General features: G+C 34.6%; 1 protein-coding gene across 2 annotated transcripts; it reads right to left on the reverse strand.

Annotated features, from left to right (window-relative positions):
• Nucleotides 1–3,517: 3,517 nt before the first annotated feature.
• Nucleotides 3,518–21,993, reverse strand: LOC143912100 (uncharacterized). Of its 2 annotated transcripts, XM_077431281.1 has the most exons (8): nt 21,363–21,993; nt 21,215–21,247; nt 21,079–21,144; nt 6,906–7,360; nt 6,534–6,828; nt 6,214–6,457; nt 5,876–6,130; nt 3,518–5,760 (listed from the first exon to the last, which is right to left on the reverse strand). In XM_077431281.1, exons 1-8 carry the CDS (start codon nt 21,438–21,440, stop codon nt 5,489–5,491), a joined length of 1,698 nt encoding a protein of 565 aa, XP_077287407.1. In that variant the 5' UTR covers nt 21,441–21,993; the 3' UTR covers nt 3,518–5,488. The 2 variants fall into 2 exon arrangements, with proteins under 2 accessions (XP_077287407.1, XP_077287408.1); XM_077431282.1 differs by lacking the exons at nt 21,079–21,144; nt 21,215–21,247; nt 21,363–21,993 and adding an exon at nt 10,894–11,056.
• Nucleotides 21,994–23,107: the final 1,114 nt, after the last annotated feature.

Consider the following 23,107-nt stretch of genomic DNA (forward strand, 5'->3'; position numbering starts at 1 on the left):
ATAGAGTAGATCGACGTGGTGGTGGTGTATTATTTGCTTGTCGTGATTGGTTTCGGTCAGTCCGGATGACAAATTTTGAAACTCTATCTGGTGAGGACTTATGGAATTCATAACTTGAAAATCATATTCGAGAAAGAATATTACGAAATACAAAAACCTTGTAAACATAGAATGAATTCAAGACGATAAACGATATATAATAATAATTATTATTATTTTTAGTTGTTTGTGTATATATATGTTTTGTTTTTGTTATGTCTAATTTATTATTTTGTTCTTGTCTTTTCTGTTATATTTTTGACCATTGTGGCGCATTAGGAATTCCTGTAATGCTACAACGGTCCAAACTTTAAATAAAAAAATAAATATGTAAATAAATAAATATATGTAGTTATTTCGAGAAACATTTTAGCCTTGACGTTCCTTAACATTGTTCTAAAATATGTGATGAAATAAAAAACGAATTTCAAAATGGTTTTTACTTCAAATGCCTATACCCAAAAATTAAAAAAAAATATGAATTAATTACATTATATTTTGATTAAATTAAACTTTTGTGTGGTAATCTAATATATAATTGCGAAAGAGACTTTGTATGTATGTAAGGTTTATTTATTAATTTATTGAAAAATCAACAGACCTCAGATGTAGAAATTCATAAAATCAAAGAATAAATACAACAAAATAACATAATATACAAAATACATAATATAACCAGCAGCTTGGTCTAGTGGTGAATGTTGAATTATTTTCGTACTTATTATTTATTTATATAGCAAACTAAAAAAGATTCAAATAAATTTAATAAAAAAACAAATGAATGAGGGTACCGATCTGATAAATCGGTACCCTCCCCCTCAATTTCTCACAAATTCGAGTAATTATAAATTCGAATTTGCTAAATCTTATAAAATGCTACCTACGTAATGCATTTCTCACAAATTTTTTATCAAAAAATTTGTTGACTATCCATAGATGTCTCAATTGTATGTCAGGTTATATTTGAAAAAAATTTAATACTTACATATGTACAAAAATTGTCTAACCATATATGTATGTATGTACATATGTATATACATATGTCGCCTTATTTCTACATGCGACATATGTATGTACATATGTCGATAATTTCTATCATGGTACATATGATGTTTGTATGAAATAAAATAAAATAACAAAAATAATAGTTTTGCTTTCTTTAAGCTCTTTAAAACAAAATAAGAACTTGCTTTCGTATAAAATATTTAAATATTATGTATATACTACATATACCTATGTACATAAAGTTCACAGGTTTCTTCGAAATATAATATATTTATTTACATTAATTAAAATAAATATTTTGATATTGTGATTTTCGCTGAGAATTTCATAGTAGGTACTTATTATGTAATTACGTTTGTATAATGATACTTGAAGATTTTAATTAAATTGTTGTTTTATTAATAAAACAAGGTAATTATTCGAATATCTTCGAGATGATAAATTGGCGCATTCCTCGTCGGGTCACCCCTTTGAACAGTCGCCACCCCTCTTCTCTCCCAACCCCGCAAATTCATCCATCCTCCGTCGAGAGGCCACTTTAAAGCGAATTCTTTCGTCTAATTAAAATATTTCTCTAAATCTCCAGGTAAAGTCTTCATCAATTAAAAATGCCACGTAAAAATATAATAAGAAACGCGCCCATTTTTATTACATTTTGCATACCTATACGTAAACGAACGGCTTGAGTGAAGTATCGCACAGAGGCGACGTCTCGCGGGACTCGAGTCGAATTTTCCGCATTTTCACGATGAAATCTGCTTAGCGCGTGAAAACTTGCAGATTCGAAAATTACTAAAGACCTCTGCGTCGCATCGCCTAATGGCAGTTCTCCCCAGTTTGAATCCCGACGGTGTGATCTGTCGGATTTGCCATCCCAAATCTTGGGTCTCGGAAGACCTACTCGCACCATCTGCATCGTATTCTATTATTTATTGCTTCAAGTTGGAAAACTGTGCATTTGCACGGCAACACGAGAAAGTTATCGTCCAGTACCGATAACAAGATTGTATAATACCAATTAATTTCACTGGAGAGAGTATCCACTATCTAAGCACATTCGTGGGTGAACAATATAGACCCCGGATTAGGCTAACGGGACTCAGTAAATGCCCGAACAAAGAAGACGCTGGAGTTCTCACAGACCTAGGCGAGTGCGTGCGTAAACAATAGACTTGCCAGGGTAGATCTTTACGTACCTAGACAATAGACACATTGATGAATCGGGGAAACTGTGCTGGGCAACTTGTCCTTTATAAATCAGATCATTCTGGAGTGAGCGGTGGTTCCATGTGGACCTCTGGGATCTTTGAATAAATGTAGTGAAGCATTTTTGGCCTTTCATTTGGATCCTGAACCCTACGCAACAATATTGAAAGGTAATGGATTTGCTGATGCGGTCCAATCCTTAAAAATGTGAAGAAAAATATTGCTTTTACCTTACAAAGCCTATATTTGAATTGTATATAGGTATATTGCACATGGAAACACTATTAGTAAAAGTAAGTGGGATCTATGTACTTTGAATTAAATTTAGATTTTTAGCTAAACTAGCCAATAATAAATCACGATGACGCTACGCAAGCAAAAGGACGAATCCGTGCAACGAACGGTCAACCCTAGGATTCCCAAGGGTCACATTTGCCCTTCAAGGATTTCCCTTTTACAATCCCACAGATTCTGAACCAATTTATAAACGCAATGGCTCAATTTAAAACTTTCTCGTGGAAGCTGAAACAATTTCAATATTTAAACTAAATTTCAACATTACAAAAATATCGTACGTACATAGGTACAATGTACATATGTATGTATGTATATATCGGTTGATATTCACAATCAATGTTTGCAGTTATCGGTGTGTTAAAGACTCTGTTTATTCGAATGGAGGCGCGTGTTCGAATTAAACTCAACGACTATGAAAGCGAGGGCTGAGGGCCATCTGAGGTACAGGCAACGCTTGTGGCCGATTTGGCTGCGTCAAATCGGCCCTCGTAACCGCTTAACAGCCCTTAAATGCTAACCGGGGGTTAACGTCGACATAACGCAAAACGATCTCGTTTAAATGCACGCCAAATCCCAATCGAAATGCGAGCCTGGATTTTTGGAATGCTAATTTGGAAGCTAAAAATGCCCAGTCATACACGGAAATAAATTTTCAATTATTAATTTTACTGCGGCGAGATTTCTTTTGTTTGTATTTTACATTCAAAATTGATTCTTATAAGAATTTATGTTATTAATTTTAAATCTGTAGTACATGCTACAGTCATGTTTTAGTGACATCTTTTGATATTTTGTAAAATTAGTTTAACAATAAATACATTAGAAGGTATGTGTCTTCGCTAATTATTTTTTAGCACAATTGGCCTACAGATGGACTCTAAAATAATTTATTAATAAACTGAAAGATTTGCAGGTTTAAAATAGATAATTTCATCGCACTGAATCGAATTAAAAACAGGTGTATATATTTAATAAAAAGTATTTATTTTCGTCAATTATATAATTGTCATAGTTATATTCATACAAATAACACTGTATGAAATTAAATATATTAAACACGATTCACAAAAGAAAACAGTCTATGTTATAAATACATTAATTTAATTATATAAAGGCCACTTTCTTTTTTTTTATCTAATAATAGGTACATTACACATGTGCCACATGTGTGTGACTAAAAATTGAATTACTATCTATTTAATACATTAGATTCGTGCAATGATTACCATGGCTGGTATCAAACACGTAATAATAAAAAGTATACAAATATTATGATCCCATATGGCTTATGATATGAAAACAAAGTAGGACTAAGAATGGCACAACAATAAAACACTAATTACCATTAATTACAATGAAAGAGGAACTAAAAATAATTATTCAATACATGCATCACATGATTGCAACAGTTTATAAATCAAACATTCAATCAATTGAAATTATAACAATAATTTATATAATTAACGCAAAAAAATGATAATTTAAACAAAATAAAATAAAATAAATGCATTAAAATAAAATAAATTCCATTTTTTCTAAATACAAATTCATATTTTATGTGCATGCAATACAATATTCTTCTGTTTCAAATTACAGCAAAAAAAATACTTATTTAGACAGGTATAGGAGTGAATTCGTAAATTCGTAAATACATTGAAATTACATGGTAAATATACCATAAAAAAATAATATTCTTCAACCTAATTAATTCAATGTTTTACAATCGATGACAAATCATCAAAACAATCAGATAAATCGCCACAAAATATGTAATACTCTTAAATTTTAAATTCAATACATTCATGAATACTCGATTGAAAAAAAAGTGAATACATACATACAATACAATAAAAAAACAATTTATAATATTATAGATTAATGAAATGATCACAGAATTTCAAAATTAATTATGAATAAAAACGTGGTCTGAAACTCTATATTATGAGTGTAAATGCATGGTACATATGATAAAATTATTTGGCATAATTGATTTATTTTTTAGTGGATTTTCCAAAAGATACCTAATAATTGATATATTTTTAATTATTGGAAGGTATATGAAATTCTTTACAAAATGTTTAAAATCTAAGCAATAATGTCTTCATCTCGCTAAGAATCATTTCTGAATCAAAAATAATACATACATAATAATAAATAATTTCGTAATCACACGCATACATTGAATTTAAAACGTTATCATATAAAAATATGTTTTTAGGTAAGCTGCATGTATTAAATCGAAATGAATATGTTCCAACAAAATGTAAACTGTTATCAATTAGATAAAAAGTCAAGTAAAAAAGGTTTACATCCAACTCATACGCAATAATTAGAAAAGAGTTAACAAACATATTTTGAAAATCATTTTAATTACATATGTACTATATGTATACCCTCCTTTCAGTGTGAATTATTTTTTGCAGTTTGTAAATTGTCCTTGTTATGCATTTCTCTTGAAATCGATCCCAATAAACTGAGTGTTGTACCTAACTACTAACTGTGCACAAAAATAATTGATTTTATTTTCTGAAAGTATCACAGAACATTTTTACAAAACGTAAATATAATCAAGTCGACAAATTCTTAATATGTAGAATTGTTCAATTTAAATTTAACAATCATATCGGGTCAATTCAAACTAAAAAAAAATTTAAAAACCAAAAGGAATGAATTTAAATTGAAAACAAATATAGGATATTTGCAAAAGCATGTCAGAATATTCAATAAGAATTTGGAAATATAACAATTCCACCAACAATAAAATAAAAATAAAATACGAAAGGAAGACTCGTGTTCAGTAAACAAAATTCATTGTATCGTACACAATTTTAAATATCATTATACCATAAAAAATATATTATTTAGCATGAAAAATTCCTTTCTATTCAGAATTTGATAACTGTCAAAATTTTGATTAAGAGTTTCATTTAATTATTATAGATCAGCAACCGTTAGATAATTCATCCATAACACTCGCAGATGGATCCGTCACTTTATGCAAGCTTACTGATGTATCTTTAAATTTGCTAACAAAATCGCGCAACGACTTGATGTGTTTCAACGTATTGTTTTGATTGGATATTAATTGCTTCTTTTCGATGTTACTTGCCTCTATATTCTCTTTAAGCTTTTCTGCTCTAGTTTCTAGTTTTCTAAGTTCTGTGATAAGCTGTCGGTTTTTCTCTTGAAGCAGTCTTCTTTCTAGTAATTTTTCTACAAAATTTAAAATCATTTAAAAAAAATTGAATAGATTAAATTTGTTTTTGAAAATATAATATGTGAGCTATCAATACATAATACAGTACAGTAAAAAATTTGAGTAAATTACCTTTATATCGGTCATCCATATTTCCATTCTGATTTGAAAAGCCTCTGGGGATAACCGTCCAGTTACTCGTTTTTTCCTTTACCTCATCACCACATTCTGGACAAATTACTTCAGACCGTCTATAACGACGATCTGTTGAGCCATTTATAGGTGATCTTGACCTAGACGATGGGGACCTCGAACTTGGACTAGAAACACAACTAGAATGGAAATTTGTTCTGCATCTTCCACAATTCACCAGAGTAGATTGAGAATCTATAAAATAATATATATAGAACAATATAAATTCCAAATACAGTGATAAGTTTTAAAAATAGTAAATATTTACTGTTCATTACCATTCTGCCCACAAACAGTGCACAGTTTCGGACCAGGTGAACGCACAGGCTGAATTGTGAGACCACTTGGAATCCTCAGAGAGCTTGGCCACGAAAGGGGCGGCGAAGCAGAAGGAGATACGGTCGGAGAGTTGTTTGAAAGTGCGTGTCTTGCTGCTTGTTGCTGCCTCCTCATTTTTTGAGACCGAGTTTGTGGAGGACCAACATTTTGTTGAAGATAAGAAAAGTTATTTTTTTTCTTTTTCTAAAATAAAATTAAATAAAAATTAAAATATGATAATGATGAAAAATTTAATATGTGATAAATGTTATGTACTTACTTGGCCCATCTCGAAATTGCCATAAACAAATTCATTTTTATTTGTACTTGTCGTCGACCGTTTCTTTCTCTCATTCCGCTTTTTCTCTAACAAATGTCGTTGCTGTGGAGTTATAAGACCCAAAATTCTCAAAAAAGTTTCTTGCGTTAAATAATCTCCTGGTTGGGGTAGTGGCAATGTCAGTGGTGGAGATGGTGTAGGTGAAAGTACAGTCCGAACAGGAGATGGAGATGAGCTTTTCGAAGAAGTACTTTTCGGCGAAGGTAGCATTTTAGTTGTGATTTCAACAGAGGAACTGAAAATTTTTCATTATAAGAAATTGATAAGTAATATGTTTGATTCTTAATGACGGATAATAAACAAAGTGCTCACCATATACTTTTTTTAACCTTGCTCAACGTATTAGCTATATTTGCTCTACGTTCGTGTGAACTAGTACGATTAATAGGAGCATCTTTGAGTGAGAAGTTTTCAGTCGCTTGAATGAATTCGCTGTCATCATCCAACTCATCTTTACGAGTATTGTAAGAGGTATTCTTTTGATCTAAACAGTCTTCATAATTATACGCATCATCTAATTTATCGTTATAGTTTTTTGATTTTTCACCGTCAATACCGTTGTTCTCAGATTTGATATTTATCTCACTTAGAACAGACGGTTTCAATAGAGACATTGACTTCTTTCTGGGACGATACTGCAACTGGTGGTCACGGAGTTGAAGTGCTATGTGCCGATGATCATATTCCAAATTGACAGCTTTATTTTTCGTCTTGAGTCTCTCCTGATATAGCATCAGCTCGTGCCTCAAACGCTCGATCACCAATTTCTGAAAATAAAATACAACTTAAGCAAAAAATATTACGGGCCAAAAAGAAAAGCCTCAACTGCTGAAACTTATATAACGAATGTTCGTCTCTAATATTGAAAAAACATAGGGATAGGCTTGTAATAAAAATGGGCGAAGGTGATAAATAAATGGTACGATTTAACTGTACATTGAGAAAAATACTTTGTATCTTTAAAAAAATGTTTGTGCATTGAATAAAATATTTTGGCATTATAAAGTGACCATTAAAAAATATGAAACGATCATTCGAAAAAAATAGATTTTAGCATTAGAATAGATACAAAAAAAGTGGCAACGTTGCAGTCTTCCGTTATTGACAATTGTCAACTATCACTTTTGTTTACGTATTACGTATGAATATGAATGATGACGTCAGGTCGTAGAGTCGAAGCCCAGATCGTAAGTGTCGAAGGTCGCAAGCCAAAGAGTAAAAAAGAAGGAATCCAGTAGAGAGAAGCGTTGGTCGTTGTCGGTTCGTATTATAGTTTGGTCATTGTAATACACATTTAAGTAGCTAACATCCGCTTTTAAAGTAGCAAATATTTTTTTCAATAATCAAAGCAAATTTTCTAATGCAATCTGTATCAGTCAGTTAGAAATGCATACAATTTTTTGTAATGTACAGAAACTTTTTTTAACGTACAAATTTTTTTTTTTATTGTTTTCAAATGCACATTTATTTTATAAAATGGACGTTTAAATTGTTCCCATAAATAAAGACTCGGCGATTAACCTCCAGTGACAGTTCTGAAAGGAGCAACAGTTACACGCAAATTTTGTATTCGTTTACTAAAAGAAAACACGCATAGGAGGTACCGCTGGGTTATTTTCGTAGTTGGAACTAATTAACAAATATTACATTGTATATAATGTTTCCCACGTAGTCGAAATGAATAATGGATGAGCGGCGGAAACTGGAAGGCATCTCCAACGTGTGTGCGCATTTGTGAGATTGAACAACGAAAACAATCCCTGGGGATGGGCTCTATTAATACGCAGATCGATAAACAGGATATGGACATGAGGCGATAAGTTGAGGAGTCGATTGTGGAGTCGGATAAGAGTGCACGAAGTCGCTTGAAAAGTACACGAATCTCCGTTTGCGAGAGTATGCGAGAGTCGGAGGGGGAGAGGAGCTGTTGCGCTCAAAACTCGAATCGATAATTTGAAGTGTAGTCTGCGACTGTGCAACTTTGCCCAAAACTCAACTTTTACTGCCACAACTTTAGCAGCACGCGCCCCACTGCCATCTATATAAATACACTTTATTAACCTTTTGACGCGAGTATTGTGTCCCGACAAAAATAATGCTGTGTGTCATCCGAACGCGTAAATTGCCACGCAGATTCGCGTACTCATTAGAAGCCCATTTAATGTTATTATTCCATGTATGATCGAGCAGTGTACTTTTCGTCAGAGGGAAATATTAGCATAAACAACCGAAGCGTAAATTATTACCTTGCCTCAGTACATATGTACATATATACATTAACATTGATACTCTTCAAACGAACGAGACTATAAATGTAAGCTACATACATATACAGTACATTAACACCGGATCAATCCGGTTTTTTGACTGCCAATGTCCCGAAAGGGACTTTCGGGACCTCTTATTTGTCTCAGACGCAATCAAATCAATTAAATTTTACATAAAAATATCCATTACGATTTTATTTATAATAGGTCCAAAACCAGAGTGGGGAAAAGATGCGTCAACTGATTACATGCACGTCCACAATGGCGCAGACACAAAGAATCATACGGCACGGCATGCCTAGATAGACTCCATCTGTGAATAGACTAGTGGTCAGCATATAATGCTTTGAACAGAGTGGTCACAGGTTCAATCCCACTGATTTCTGCTGGACAGACCTTGGATTTGTGGCTCCAGGTCGATCGTTTCCTATCAGAGTTTGCCAAATTATCTGAATGTACCAAAGAATACTGTCCGTACTTGCAGGTTGCCTGCTGCTGCTGATACGTGCCGACTAGGTATGGACAGACCAGCAGCGTGAACTAGTGGTTAGCATATTATGCTTTTGAGCAGTGTCACGGTTCAACTAGTAGCTGTTGGCCAGACCTTGGTTTATGACTCCAGGTCGATTAGTTTCTTATCAGAGTTTGCCAATTTTTCTGATTTTCATTGAAACGTTTCCTGTAAAATTGACTTCTCATTCCTATTTCTCTTGCTAATCTCAAGTTATTCAGCATCTTGAGGTTCGCCAGTTTGATTATAAAATGCTGCAAAAATTTCTCCATAGATGTCACTGTGGATGTTTGTATGAATTAGCGTTGTATAAAAAGCTTATTATAAATATATAAAAACGGACGAGCGATGAGCGAGTGCGATATCGATTCCCAATTCCTATTTCAGTTCCGATTCCCGATTCCTGATTCCTATTTCAGTTCCGATTCCCGATTTCTGTTTCAGTTCCGATTCCGATCAATTATTATTATACGTATTGTAACTTTATTTGAAATCATGTATCATTTTTTTCCGAAACCATCCGTTGAAATTTAAACGGGCACAACACTAGTGTAGGTATATTGATTGTATTGTATCTGTTTAAGTGCACTCGTTCAAGACTGGAGCGATCTGTAAAGGCGAGTGAGTGTTCATGTTCTGATGAAATAACATAAATAAATTAAATTTGAGGCCTAATAATATACACCTACCGTTCATAATCAATATATCGTTCCAGTTGGTTACATTCTTTGAGGCAAGCATACCTTTCCTAAGAACATTTTCCATTGAAACCACTTTTAAATAATCCTATATCTAGATTCTAGTGAATAAAATGACATGGGTTAGGGTTGGTTTTGTCAGTACGACAGTACAACCCTGCTAGTTGATATCAATTGAGTGCTGTGAGCAAGATAACAAGCAAATAAGGCACTGTATTTTGCATATTTATGTACATGCTCAAACCCCAATCAAGATGACTAAGATGTGATTACCAAGATAAATTTACAAGAGTTGCAATTTTTTCTCTAACTGACGAAGCTTTGTATAAATAAATAAAAATTTTAAAATTACTATATGTACATAACGTGTTTGATAATAATAAATGGTCAAATTTTCGCCTCCACATCGATTTGCTTAGAATAGATAGGACAAGTGTTATCTGCACGTTTCAAATGATTCACTATCAAGTTTTCATATATTCCATTTACTTTCTTAAGAAATTACATTGAATTTGTTCATTTTTAGAAAGCAAAGCAAAGTTTTGTTATGGAAGCAAACGCGAGTGTTATAAATACATACTCATCAACTCGAAGCACGTATTTATTATTATATATTTTGATAAGTAAGTGGAACGCTTGCATAGCATTAGCACATCTGTGCACAAAAGCGTGTTCCATGACAATTTAGCACGGACAAAATTGTTAATTTCGTCCAAAGAGACAATTTAACAATCTTCCTACCTGGTCTAGAAAAAAAATAAGTTCACAATATCAGGTAGAAATTTACACAATACGCACAAGTAAACGATGCTTTTCGTACTTACGTCCTATCCATTTTGAGAAGCTGGTGGTCAACCTCGACAAATCAACCATGAAACTGAGAAAGGTGTGGAAATAAAAACACGTGATGTTAAGTATTCTACGTTACGATAATGCAAAACGCAAGTATACATACGACTAGATGTAATAATTCACCAATAACGTATAACAGATAATTTTACTTGAAAATAAGATTAAGCGATTTCGGACAAAGATAACCAAAGCACATACATACATATATATGTATTTTTATATACAGATAACAACAAATATACGATAGAAGAAATGAAGCAACTTTGTTTACACTGTGTGGAATTTGGGAGCTGAAAAAATATGAATGAGATCCTGAAAGTTATTTTGTAAACGATTCGTTATTTGGCGCAACGGTTCTGTTTCGAACAAACTTGTCCCAAGTGGGTCACACGACGAGCGATCGTGGACCTTTTTTTATTGTAAAATTCAGTACTTTGGAAGAATCCTCGGATGGAAAAGTCTTCACAGCGATTCATTTTCCATTCCAGTCTGAATTATTAGCAGAGATCATAAAACCCTGACCCACATTATAAATAAAGCGTCGCTCACAAACGATACTTGGTAATAATAGAAACAATAGTAGGAAAGTTTGCAAGTTTGCAAGTTTTGCCGTTCAAAATGTTTGGTTATTTCCTTTTCAGCATTGATTTGTTGAGCCTCAAAGTTAGTGTTGGTTTTAAAACTCCTCATTGCGCAAGAACGTGACGACGACAAGTGCCGGAAGTGATGATTTAAATTGTTTACTACCGTTTGAATTTTATTGATACATAAATTATAACACCAGTTAATTTGCTATACATACTTAAGTATGTTCATACTTACGTAGATATTCTACTAGTAAAACAATAAATGTGAATTCAAGGAAATATTATATAAGAGAAAATAGCCAAATAAGGATTTAATCAGTCTGTGATTATTACGATTAAATGTATATGACTTTTGAGAGAATTTAACAATATTTAAGTGCTGCCATAATTAATACGCCGAAGAGATATTTGATGTATCCTTGAAATTCTATGAATTTCAAATATAAATATGATATTTCATATGAATAAAAATCTCAACAGTTTTTGGAATTAATGTAACGAGAAAGAAGAACATTATTAAAATTTTTAGACTATATACATATATATGTAATATCACTTGCCTATCGAATCTTTCAGCTGAAAATATAGAATATTGATTACGAATCAAAATTAAAACATGATTTCGTTTTGAATATTAGCTTTTGAAGCACGCTAAAATAATTAAAAACATTGGAAATATCATGTTGTGAAACTTGAGCTGAAGATTTCGTAATTTGCTTTGGAACTGTTGACCTTTTTATGGTAAACGGATTATAAAACGGAACATCTGGCACTCGAGTTCTCGTTAGTACAATATTACGCGTGGGTTCGATTGATGGAGTTTTTGGGTGCCAGATGTTCCATGATCGAGATTTTAGTGACTTGCGCGAGATCGCTTTTTGCTGAATAATCACTGAACCACTTTTTACAAGGCTATCATTAGTTTTACTTCCAGGCCAGGCAATATTCCTACATTCTTCCGATCGGTTTGAAACTTTGCTATTTTGCGCGGTTTGGTCACCGATAGAAATTTAAATGATTTCCGCTAATTCGATGCTGAAAAATAATCGTAATAGACACGTTTAAGAATCCAAAAAATTTGGAGCCGATGCAGCTGAGCTCCGCCAGTGGCCAGTAGCCTTATATGTTTGACTTCCCGCCACCCACTCGTTTTGTCAGATTTTAATTGTTTAAACGCCTATAACTTTATCTTTTTCACACTACACCTTATAATTTCAAGATTTGTATTAGTTTCACTGACTATGTATACATGGTGCAATATTTATGAGCTGATTTTTAACCACTTCCATTCTTCGATTGCTTTGGTATTTTACCGACATACGTAGGTTAGCTCGAATTGAGAAAAAAATGTCTCTGACATAACGCTTAAAGAATTTAACCATTAATGAAATCATAAGAATCGACTGTCAGATCGACGTGATGACAACTGGCTATCAGTTGAGCCTGCGCGCCGCCCCTACTTAACTTAACAGGTTATATAATAAATCAGATATAGAATTTACTTTTTTCTCACTACCTCATATAAACATTATATTACAATATTTTACATTTTGAATCCATTAATAGATTATATAAAGAATTTGTAATACAAAAGATTTAAACCGACTACATCACACCACAAAGGTCAAAATTTACCTATAATTGTACGCTAAAAGAAATCTGTGACAAAAACAAACAAGTTTTTTTCTAAGTTATGAGCATACATACATATAATAATTTGTATAATATAACCATAATTCATAAACATAAAAAATAGCTCGGAAGGAATTGCAATGAACAGTTTAAAGAAAAATAGAATGGAGTAAGTTTCCCAATAAATTTAAAACTTGGTTATCGAAGAATAACACACACACACACACACACACAACTACCGAAGAAATCTTATCGTAAGGCATATGTAAGTATATAAAGTAAAGACCTTTAAAAAGCCTGGAAGAAATTACAAAGTCGTTACGTCCGTGTTTTGTCTGTCAATTGGAGCCGGTGTGGATAAGATGGAAATCGTCCAAAATATACATATGTACATACATATTGAGATATTTTAGAATGACCAGCATCCTACACATTGAACTGTTAATTGTGTGAACGAGTTGACGAATTGGCATGGCGTTCGTATGACCCGTTTACGGCAAAAGGTCGTGATGTAAAATAAGCCCAACTCGAAAACTCAGCCATCTTCCGACTTCCAAACTTCCCAAATACAAAGTATCGTATAACAACTGTGTAGCGATTATATGTACACGCCCAACTTGAAAACCAGCACTCAATAAAAACAAGATCTATCAAAGAAAAATTCAAAGTTCATTATCAACTCTCGAGAAGTTTGTCTTGAAAGTTGAAGTTCGCATTAATTAAATGTGTAACCAAATAAACGTTGTGCTCTCGATCTTATCCTTGTTTGATTTACAGCGGCTTGAATAAGAGATATGTACTTAATATTATGTCATCACGTCATTAGCAAATTGGACATGAAACGATCGATCACATATGTATGTAAGTAGCTCTGCAAAAAATATCCACAAAATTGCAAAAGTCCACAATTGCAATTTTGACAAATATTTATGCTTATTTGTTTGTCCGCTATACAATTCTAGTTTTCAATTTAGAATCAGGTATTATTTATTATATTATTATAATTTCACGCGGCCAAGCAATTAATTCAACATTATAAAAGAAAAATCATAAAATAATATATTGTTCACACTGTTGTGTTGTGGTGTGCCCGTTGATATTTCAACGGGTAGTTTTGGAAAGGAATCGATACATGAACCACACCTGAGGCTATTGTTGCTAGCAGTTTCAGCGATCCCAGCCCTTGGAAAATTCGCATCACCCCGGACAATTCCATCCCCGCACGCTCGCCCAGTCTTCCGCGTACAAATGAGCGTGTGTATATGTTTTCGTGATGATCGTGGCGCGAACTCCCGCATTCTTATTTTATGTTTACACATACACTATACATGCAATGACAGGAACTACCCCAAGGCGACACATACATATGATTAGATTAATTTAATTTTCAATTATTTATCGATTTTAACAGTACATACATATGTATATTATCAGTAGTTAGCGTGTAATGTTTTTGATTGTATGGTCATGGGTTTTATCCCTGACTTTGTTGCTGGCCAGACATTAGATATGTGACTCCAAGATAGATCGTTTCATTTCAGAGTTTGCCAATTTATCCGATTTCATTGGAAACGGTTCTAATAAATTGGCAATCCTGTCCTATTTCTCGCAAATTTTGAGTTTAAAGCATCTCACAATTTGATAATATTTAAAATGCTGCAAAAATTATCCATAGATATCTCAATGAGGATTTTAATGTTTCATAAATATTATTGTTCAATGGTCCTTGCCGTATATGTAAATTAAATAAATAAATAAATAGTCGATATTTTTAATTGGTCTTGATTATTACTTATGTACAATGCTGACAATATACATATGTACATGTGTCGTGTTAATAAAAAAAAATAGGTTAATACCTGTATAAATAAATAAATATAATACAAATAGAGACATCTATAGACAATCATCAAATTTGCGAGAAATACATTACGTGGGCAGCATTTAAATATGAGATTCAACATATTCGAGATGCTAATAGCTCGAATTCGCGAGAAAATGAGGGGAGAATACCGATTTATTAGATCCATCACAACAATTAAGCTAGAAAAATCGGAAAATTCTAACAGGAGACGGTCGATCTGTGTTTTATTACAGTAACCACATGAAAAGACTTGAACCTACGATCTATCTACTAGTATGCAATAGCTCTACCAGTGCATTACGCTGTAGCTTATATACTCCCGCAACTCGCCCGGCCGTCAAATGAGCATGTGTCTTCTTGTCAGTGTTCACGGAGCGATCTCCTGCGTTAATACCAGCTTAAAAACTTACATCACATATTTTTTATATAATATATATGTATTTATTCATGTGGGTTGGATACTTTATGCAGAACTCCAAACAGATTTAAGCTAATGAATCATTTCAGGACGTGTTATGGTACCAAAGTTGATTACTACTACACTTACAATAGAGCAGGTGCTGTCTGACATGGATCAAGGTAAACCAGCCGGTTCGATAACATTAACAGAATGAATTCAAAACGAAAAATAAAAGGTGTTTCCTGCGAAAAGATCAACCACCCTGTTTTGTTCTCGGTTATTAAACTCAAATTTAATTAGTTTAAAACTTGTAAACATTTGTAATGTTTGAATGTATGTTACATAGAATGAGTACGTGCTTTGACATTTATTATGACATATTTAGTTTGTGTAATATCAATTTCATTTTATTCCATAAACAAATCGGAAGTAATGAATATTGTGCATAAACATACATATAAGCATACAAAAGCATCGCATAAGCAAAACGAATCAAAAAGTATTGATTTTAAATAAATATATATGAACATACGAAGAGAATACATGACGGATTGAAAGCTAGGTAGAGAAGTCAGTTAGTAGAACGGCTTCAGTGAAAGAAAATCTGAATAATCCGTAGTACTGTTTATGAATAAGGTCGTGTTTAATAAACTTTGTGCCCTTTTATGGGTCAGAAAAATCGAGATCTGACGTTAGAAAAATATTTGATTTTAGCGAGATTTTTTCGCGAATGAGCATCTGGCAAGTGGTGAAAACTTTGGATTGAAAAATCGATCCAATTATGAACCCCATCAAATATGCCCTAGCCCAACACACCTGTTGTACCTGCCTAGCATCCCAAGCCGTCTTATGCAATGCATATATGTACAAATTATGTAGATATATAAAACTAAGCGTTATATGTATCGATTTTTGACTCCAGTTAGAAAAATGTCGATGACCCTAACTTTATAGTACAATTGAATTATGTAAATATTAGTTTTAAAAAATGTATTTAAATACATTGTCGGTTCCATTATCGTTGCGCGCTTGCATTAAGGGCAAAAACACACAGCGATGAACGTTGCACATGTATTTTTTTAGATAGTTTTAAACGTGCGAAAAAAATAGGCCGTTCCTTGCACATATTCATGGAACGCCCAGAAGGCGCACCGTAAAAAAAGGGGCGTTTTCGGTAAAATTGTATCCTTGTATTTATCCTTGCTTTGACAGTGATCAATAGTCACCGGAGCCTGAGGGGGCCGTGTATTGTTCAAAGGTTGTAAATGCATTGTTAAAGGTTTGCCGAACAATGGATAGCACTGTGATCAATAACGGTGTATCCCATATTTGAAGAAATGTGGGAGAACTTGTCGACGTTCACGTGCCACGTTCCGTGCTGTGTGTTTTCGCCCTAAATCGCACTTGATCGCTGAGCGCTCGGCGATGCAAAAACTACAAACATCGTCAAACAAACAAACCAGAATCACGTATAGTTTGTTTGTTGTTTTTGTAATCGTGTTGACGTGATGTTTGTAATTGCGTATCAAGCGCGATTATAGTAAGCGAGAAGTGGTCTGGTTACCCACAGTATCAATGGAGAAGAAAGGCGTCAATGTGTTATTTGTATCCGAGTTTTGTCAAATGATTCAGTAAAGTTGGAGCAACATTTGCAGAATGTTCATCCACAAGACAAGGACTAGGAAAAGACTTTTTTGAACGGCATGGGAATGCTCTCAAAAAATACAGCCATGTCCGTGATTTCCAAACTTTTGCTCCTAGGCCTCCCTTTTGAAAAAATCTAGTCTCGATGCCCCCCCCCCCCCTTCTTGATTTAATAAAATAATACACACACATTTTAAATGATAAAAATCTATTAATACAAATATAATTGACAGAAAAATAAAATTCTTCTTCCAACTGTATTATCAGCAAGCGGTTTCGCACACGATTAGCCGAAAATTATTTATTATTATTATCAATAGCTAAATAAATTATTATTATCAATAGCTGGTGGCAAAACTAGTGTCTCTCCTATTGTATGTGGTTTTTTTTTTAGATTTTACGAATTTGTAAGAAACTTGGTACAATGCTAGCAATGCATTTGATGGAACGGAAACTATTCTCTTGAACATTTGCTTCTTTATTAAGAAACTCATATAATTTTCTTTGAAAAAGTTCCATGGCTTACGAACGTATTCAGGCATACATAGTTTCAAGATGCCGTTTTAATTTACTTGGTCTCATACTATCTGCAGTCAAAATATTCATACGGAGCATGCACATTGACGTTTCCAAGCCATCTATTATAGTACTTGTGAATCCCATTGATAAAAATGATGAATCGTATTTTATTGTAATGATATTTCTACTTTCTTGTTCCCTGTCGCTTATATTCGTACTATCTTTACTTGTATTACAGGTCTAAAAACACTAACAATACATGTCTTGCTAACCAATGCGTGCATTTTGTGGCGTGGCGATTGTGTATACCGACAGAAACCTAAGTTTTAAATGGTTCGGTGATTATTTCGTTACATAATGAACGTTGCTGATGATTCGGTTACCGGCGTAGAATCAGCGGACGTCCTGAGTGATATGAAGATTTGCTACGATTTAATTTTAATTGATTTTTTTTTTATATACTTTTTGCATTAAAATATAAAGTAGTATATTAATGAATTGTGTTTTTTTTGTTATTTTGGGACTACATGTATACCATGAAATAGAACTGAATATTTACTGCTGGCTAAATGATGTTCATGCCGCTATACAATTTACCCATGCGCTGCAAACGATTGCAAACCAAGCGCCCGCATGCTCATTTCGCTGCATGTTCATTTCATACTTTTGTCTTAGCTTTTGCCATTTTAAACTTGCCAGAAAGATCCAACTCAATTTTAAGAATTGCCTATCATCAATGTACACCGAAATGTCATCTGCAAAACCCCATGAATATCTCGTCTTTCGTGCATGCTGAAATTCAAACAGTTAAAATGCAATCGAAAGAGCATGCAGGCTGATGGTTTGCAATCATTTGCAGCAAATCCACAATTTACACGTATTTGTTTCCAATACAAACACAAGTTATTAATAGATAAGACTTCGTAAACTAAAAGATCTGTACCATCAGTATCTTCATTAGTAGATTTTCTATCGAAATCAATCAAAAATTACGTGCGCTTCAGGAACAAATGCGCCTCCCCCCCCCCCCTCATTTACTTGTATATTTAAAGTATACATATATTATTTTATGTTTTTAAGTAACTTTTTGCGCCTCCCTTTGTATCTAGCACGCCCCTCCCAGTTTGGAAATCGTTGAGCTAGATTCAAATGGATTTTCAAAAAAAAAATTAAAACACAGGACCGACACATTCATTTTATTTTTATTTAATAACTTAATATTCCATAACGGGTTTGGTGCAAACTATCGAAAAGCGCCAGAAAGATTGAACCACAGATTAACTGGATGGCTGCTTTAAACGCAATTCTCGACTTCACGAATGAAAAATTGCACATCAGATGACGAGTAACCTTTCGATGTGCACAGATGCAATTATTAAAATGGTAATTATTAAAATTGAGTTGGAACTTTCTGGCGAGTTTTTAATAATTTAATAAGGAAAAATTCGGAACTAAAGTATCAGAAGCACAGAACGTCTACAGGGTAGGTATGTCGGGACTTCGGGTAGATTTCGCTTAGTGTAAGTGCGAGCAGTGCGCACGCATAAGGTACACGTGTCTTTAATCTGTGGTTCAGTCTGTCTGGCGCTTTTCGATCGTTTGCACCGCATCGTCCATAACTAAAGTGACCATACGTCGCGTTTTGAACGGGACCGTCCTGTTTTTAGGTAGCCTGTCCCGTTGTCCCAAAGCACAGCTTCGGGACGTCGAAATGTCCCGTTTTCAAAAAGAGAGTATATTTATTGAATTATTATATATATATATCATATAATTGTTGAATACTATGCCAGCCCGGAACTAATGCACCTGTAGTCTTTTCACAGATTAACAAGTTGTAGACGACCGAAAATACGCAATTGCAAGTCAATTTTAATAAATCCTGTCAAGAATTTCATTCTTATTTAAAAGCAAACCCAGTAATTTGTTCATCAGAAAAATATAAAACAACATATTATTCATTCTTGTTCTTTTCTTTTCTTCATCAACATTCCTGTTCTTGTTATTAATAAATAAAAACTATGAAAAAATACGCGTTTTCTTGAATACACATACTATTACGTAAAAATTGGTAGATGTCCCGTTTTGAGGACAAAAATAAATGGTCACATTATCCATTACCTATGCGATGATATTTCATCGGGCACAACACTAGTTTTGAATAATATTGAAAATGAAAAAAAAAGGTTGCGATCTCCTGATTTTTTTAAGGATTTTGAGAAATTTGAAAAAATCGATTTTTTTTTTGTTTCATATTTTCAAAGTTTAAACCTCTAAGAATATGTCCTTAAGAGGATTTTTCAAAATTAAAACTATTCTCGGAGATATAGCTGTTTTAGTGACGTGGCACCCTACCGGCGCGTAACGTTACCCGAAACTTTAAGCGCGTTTTTCTCGAAACTACTTTTTCCAACGAGTTTGACATGATATCTCAAGTTCTAATGTACCAATTAACTTAAAATTTGGTGTGGTTCTTTTTTATATATCCCTATATGGTCCGTACCAGAATGATGTAAAAATTTTGTTGTTTAATATTTTTTAAAAATTCAAAACTTTGAAAAAAAAAAAGGCCAAAAAATGACTTTTTTTTTCAAACAGTTGTCATTTCGCGAAAAATTTTTTTTAATTTTTTTCCATGGTACGGACCATAGCGACACTCTTATTAATTAAGAATCTTTTTTTTTTTCGGATGACTAGAAGGGTTGATATCGTGTCAAGATGGAGGCACCCTTTTTTTACCTCCCCCACTTTACCAGCCTGTAATTTTTTCAATTTTCAATTTTTTTTTTTTTTCATTTTTGTTATGTATTATTGAAATATTAATAAACATATAATAAAAAAAATGCATGGCAAAATTGTTTTTAGTTTTTGTTTTATTGAAATTTAAAAAAACGCCCAAAATTTGTCTCTCTAGACTAGAATACCCCCTGAAAAATAAATTAAAAAAAGAACTACCACTATTCAATCGCACATGTGAACGTTCGCATCTACATAGAAAATGTATTCGAAGGAAAAGTTTCATAACGGCTGAAACAAATTTTGCATCGAGTTCGTCAAGTTTTCAGGCAGTGGCGCCACCGTCGCTAGCACTGACTGAAAAAATATCAAACGCGTGTGCAAGTTTTGAACGTTGCACGATCGTAACGGAAACGTGCGAATGTGCGAACCGGTTGACGAGAGGACGTCTACGTCTACGTCTCCCCTCGAACCGGAGCCCCCGCCTGCGACGACGCCCCCTCCCCCCATCTCAGATCGATAACGGCCGCCTGAAAGCTCCTCCGAACCGACGCATTACACTTTTCAACTAAACTAAACTTGACCAAACACACCGGAAACTAGCGTTCGCGAGCACACCGCGGCCAACGTCGTACATCGAACGTCGAATTGATTTCGTACGAAGTTTGTACGTTTGCATACAAGGCGTACGAGCGATCTTGGCGAGGGGGAAAACATGGCCGGCGCCGCACAAACAAAGAATCAAAACTCGACCGGAAAGTGGTCGAAATCGACTCACCTGCGCTCGCCCTATGGACATGATGTTGTGTTCGGCCTCTCTGATTTTCGCCTTCACCCTCCCGTTCTGTGGACCAAAATAAAACATCAGACCGACTGAAAAAAGAGCGATCATCTCGCATACAACGTCAACTTACAGATTCGCCATCTCTCAAACGGGACACCCATATCTGAAAGAACACGCAAAACAGCATATGAGTAAAGTTTGACATTGTTTAGGGTCAGTTAGAGGCGAGAAAAGCGTCACCGAAGTATCTAGAGAGAGAGAGAATGCGAGCAAAACACCTGATGCAGACGCAGGGCATTCTTGAGGTCGCTCTGCGTCTTGCGGATCTCTTCCTTGATCTCGCCGGAGACTTCCATGGTCGGGGTCGGGGTCGGGGCCGGGGACGGAGACAGGGACGGGGAGGGGAACGCACTTCTCGTACTGCCTCGCGCTCCTCGGGATTGCACGGGATTGCTCGAGTTGCGCGGTTGCGTCGCTCGTTTTTGCTCGTCGTTTGCTGCTCGCACCGATGGGGGCCCGCGGGTGGCGCAGCTCCTCAGTGCGAGGACACGGTTCGTGATAATACGCCGTTCGCGAGCGCGCGACGACACGACGCGACAGATTTCCGACCCATACTGAACGTGAACATGAACACGAACACTGAACGCGCGCTCGCTCCTACACACCGATTCACACACTCACATTCTACTTTCGCCAGGTCCGCGCCTGGGATGCCAGGATGAAAAATAATTATGTTGACGTTTACTAATTTACTGCAGTTTGACATTACTTCGACATTTCATCATTGTTTGGATCGACGCGGTAGAAACCTACCAGTGTCACTTTCCGGCGTGTTTTGATAAGCGTTTATCTAATATGTAGTCGCACCTTGTAAATTTCATTCATATTTTTGTTTCCGTTTAGATAACTATGTACATCGGAGGTCGGCAGTTGGCCTTAAACGATCACAGTGGTCGATAGATTAATCGTACAAAAGCAACAAAACTTTAAGCCGTGTTCATTTATTTATTTTAGACATGTTCGAAACCGATATACGTGAAATATGAATTCAGAAATGAATCATATTGCTCAAATAATAATCCATTCGTTTGAATTAATTTTGGACCGTGTTTCAAACTGTTTATATATTTTGACGGAGATGTTTATTTTTTCGATTGAAACAGACATAAATTTTTATTACGTATTTACATATATGTATACTGGAAAGTTTGGACAAGACTGAATATGATCAAGAGTAGAGACGATTCTGAATCTACGTGTAGTAATAATAATAAACACGGCGAATTAGTCTCACCGGACCTATGGATGACCAGATAATAAACACGCTGGATTAACCTTGCCAACTACAGGCTGTGTACTGCAACTTGCTCTTAAAAAAATGGTACATGATAGATCGGTAAACGAATTATTTCGCGAAAAGCGATCTCGCGCAAGTCACTAAAATCTCGATCACGGTACATCTGGCACCCAAAAACTCCATCAATCAATCATTATCAATTTTACTAATGAGAACTTGAGTGTCAAAAATTGCGTGATTTTGTCAAGCTCATAGCTGCAATATTCTGTCTTAATACGGAAAACTTTACTAGTCAAATATGAAACAGTCACAGGACAACCGGTCGCTCTAGATCAGTCACACGTGATCACCCGTCACACTAAAATTGGTCATATCCTAAAACAGGTCACGAGAAAACTGGTCACACCCGAAAATTAGTCACGAAAAAACTGGTCACACCCAAAAATTCGACCAATTTTTAATTTTTGGGTGTGGCCGGTTTTTTCGTGACCAATTTTCGGGTGTGACCATTTTTCTCCTGACCAGTCTTAGGGTATGACTAGTTTTCTCGTGACCAGTTATAGGGTGTGACTAGCTTTCTCGTGACCAGTTTTAGTGTGACAGGTGATCACGTGTGACCGATCAAGAGCGACCGGTTGTCCTGTGACCGGTTCACATTTGACTAGTAATCACCGAACCCTTAATACCCAACAAACATCATCATCTATATATTTATATATAGCTTAT

The sequence above is a fragment of the Arctopsyche grandis genome, chromosome 5, assembly GCF_051622035.1.
Source record: "Arctopsyche grandis isolate Sample6627 chromosome 5, ASM5162203v2, whole genome shotgun sequence".
Taxonomy (NCBI): Eukaryota; Metazoa; Arthropoda; class Insecta; order Trichoptera; family Hydropsychidae; genus Arctopsyche; species Arctopsyche grandis.

Coding starts and splice junctions, on each gene's coding strand:
- LOC143912100 (XM_077431281.1), bottom strand. CDS start 21,440: ATGGAAGTCTCCGGCGAGATCAAGGAAGAGATCCGCAAGACGCAGAGC. Junction 7,361..21,078: donor TGTCCATAGGGCGAGCGCAG/GTGAGTCGATTT, acceptor TTTTATTTTCAG/AAATTGGTGATCGAGCGTTT. Junction 6,458..6,533: donor GCAATTTCGAGATGGGCCAA/GTAAGTACATAA, acceptor ATTTTATTTTAG/AAAAAGAAAAAAAATAACTT.